The 2,335-nt window shown below is 33.6% G+C and overlaps 1 protein-coding gene across 1 annotated transcript in view; it reads left to right on the top strand.

Moving 5' to 3' along the window:
- Nucleotides 1-743: 743 nt before the first annotated feature.
- Nucleotides 744-2,335, top strand: part of LOC106456850 (peptidyl-prolyl cis-trans isomerase NIMA-interacting 4-like) — a 7,897-nt gene continuing 6,305 nt past the window's right edge. Inside the window, exon 1 of the mRNA XM_013916221.2 lies at nucleotides 744-1,031. Coding sequence (XP_013771675.1) covers nucleotides 900-1,031 — 132 coding nt within the window. The 5' untranslated portion in view covers nucleotides 744-899. The remainder of the gene's footprint in view (nucleotides 1,032-2,335) is intronic.

The raw sequence follows: 2,335 nt of genomic DNA, 5'->3' as shown, positions 1-2,335 counted from the left end.
AATTTTCTAGAAGCTCATGACGTGTTACTAGAGCCACGTGACTTCCTCTGTCGTAACAATAGGATTGCTAGCTATAATAAAATTGAGTTAGTTTATACAGATCCCCAGCCTCATCCCAGCTGTCGACTGGCGTGATCTTAACGACTTTCTGAAACTGGTGTTGACACTATTACGGCACTGAAACAAAAAAAACGAAAAATGTTGAAATTTTTAAATCACTAAAGCCAGTAGATAACTTGATATGCCCACGTATCATTGGGCAAGAGAAACCATCAGCAGTAATCTTCAGGAATTTGTTAGATATATGTCCATTGAAACATCCATGAGAGAAATGGAACTTAAAAGAGAAAAAAGTAACATAAGGAAGCACTTGCTCACTGATAATTTTAAAACTTTGTTAACATTGGTTGAACTTGAAGGGTATTATCGACTGTAAAAAGAGTTTCAATAATTCAGTGTTTCAAAAGTTTTTCGACTCCATTTAAAGTCACTTATAAGTGGTAAAACACTAACTAATATTAATTTTTTCCCATCATAGAATTTAATATTTTTGAATATGATTTTTACGTAATCTTACTTGTCATTAATTTATATACTTATTTGGTTACAACATAGATATTTACATTTCTTTAATCATTCTTTTGGGAACTTATTCAAATCACTGCGCAACTGATTAAAATTATATTATTATATTAAACATTTAATATTTCCAAGTGTTTTTTCTCTCATGATTTAATTAAGTAGAGAGGGCAACGCGACTTGTAAAGCGAGTGGTGTGTGTTGTTTATCGTTACTTTCGTGTTGAACATTTTCAGACTGATTACCATAACTACTGTGCTGCTTATGACTATTATAAGGAAGAGGTAAATTATTTATAATCTGTCAGTGTAATTTTCACAATGCCCAAAGGAAAAGGAGGTGGTGGAGAATCCAAAGGAGCAAAAGGCGGGAAAGGAGGAGGAAAGGGAGGTGAAGCTGCTGCAGAAGGAAAGAGTCAACAGAAGCAGAGCAAAGGAGGGAATGCAGTGAAAGTAAGCCAACGTTTAATATTTTATTTTTTAAATTTCAGCATCTTGTATGATAGTATCTGTATAGAGACTAAAGGATGGAACTGGGTAATTTTGTATTGTAATATATAGACTAGGTGAAACATGATATACATGGTGTAATGTTTTAACTTTTATCAGTAATTGATTACTTTTTGGGAAGGATATGTAACAGCCTTTTCCACAGTAAAATATTCATATGCTTTGGTCATCAAGAATCAGGAATTTAGAACTTACAAAATGGTAGTATCCCTTGTAGTTACTGGCATTTGAAAACAAAGATATATGGACCAACTTGGGCAGCAGGACCTTCCAGAAAGTGCCCTGCAACAATTTGTACTCTAACCATGACAAGAAAAGTGTGACATCTTATAACTGATGAGAAGCCATCCACTTATCCCAAGTAATAGTACACAACATAATTAAAAGAATTTTTCTCTGCAAAAGTGACACAAGTCACATGTATACAAGCTGCTTCCACAACATATCCATTCAACTGTCACACCTCAAGCAACTGGAGAATCAAAGAGTATTTATGCTACTATGTACAAAGACACACCAATCAGGCAGAGCCTATGGATTTTTGTGCTATGAGTTTTGAAACTATAAGGCTCCAAAATTGTTTTAATGTAACATACTCAACTTCTGTATCATTTGCTTCAGAGTTTGGTAAACAATGTTATTTTCCCCAGGATGTTTTAGTTTCTTAACTATGTTCTACATCATTCTAATGGGCTTTTGTAAAGATAGGCATGTTTACAATTTATATTAACTTTCTTTGTCAGTCTTTGTACTCATGATTAACTATAAAGCACTATAGATAACAGCAAATGAACCAGTGAAGCATCTATCACTTTGTTAAATATATTCATTCTGCTTCTGGTAAAATTTATTAGAGGAGAGAAAGAAAGTTTAAAATGTAAAAAAGTATGGGAGAAATTGCAGAAGTCAAGTTCTGGTTATTTGGTCGGGACTTGAATCCTGATACATTATGTTAGTTAATAGTACACTATCTTCAAAGCACTAGTGTGAACTAAAGGTTCTGTGTTCAATCTTCAATGAGGATGTAACAAACCTGTTACTCTACAATGAGAATAATTAAATGTTAACACCAGGATTGTTAAGAAAAACAGAGTATTTATTAATCGAGCAGGCCTCAGAGCTTGCAAGACCCAAAGGTAGAGTAGCTCACACGGCGTTCTTCAATATATTAATAGTTATTCAAAAATGTTACATCACAATATCAGCATATGCACTTTCTGGTTGGCATGATGTCATAATATTGGTGT

This window comes from Limulus polyphemus, unplaced genomic scaffold (genome assembly GCF_000517525.1).
Source record: "Limulus polyphemus unplaced genomic scaffold, Limulus_polyphemus-2.1.2 Scaffold264, whole genome shotgun sequence".
NCBI lineage: Eukaryota > Metazoa > Arthropoda > Merostomata > Xiphosura > Limulidae > Limulus > Limulus polyphemus.
Note: the sequence above shows the minus strand (reverse complement) of the source record. Positions and strands in the feature narration are given on the sequence as shown.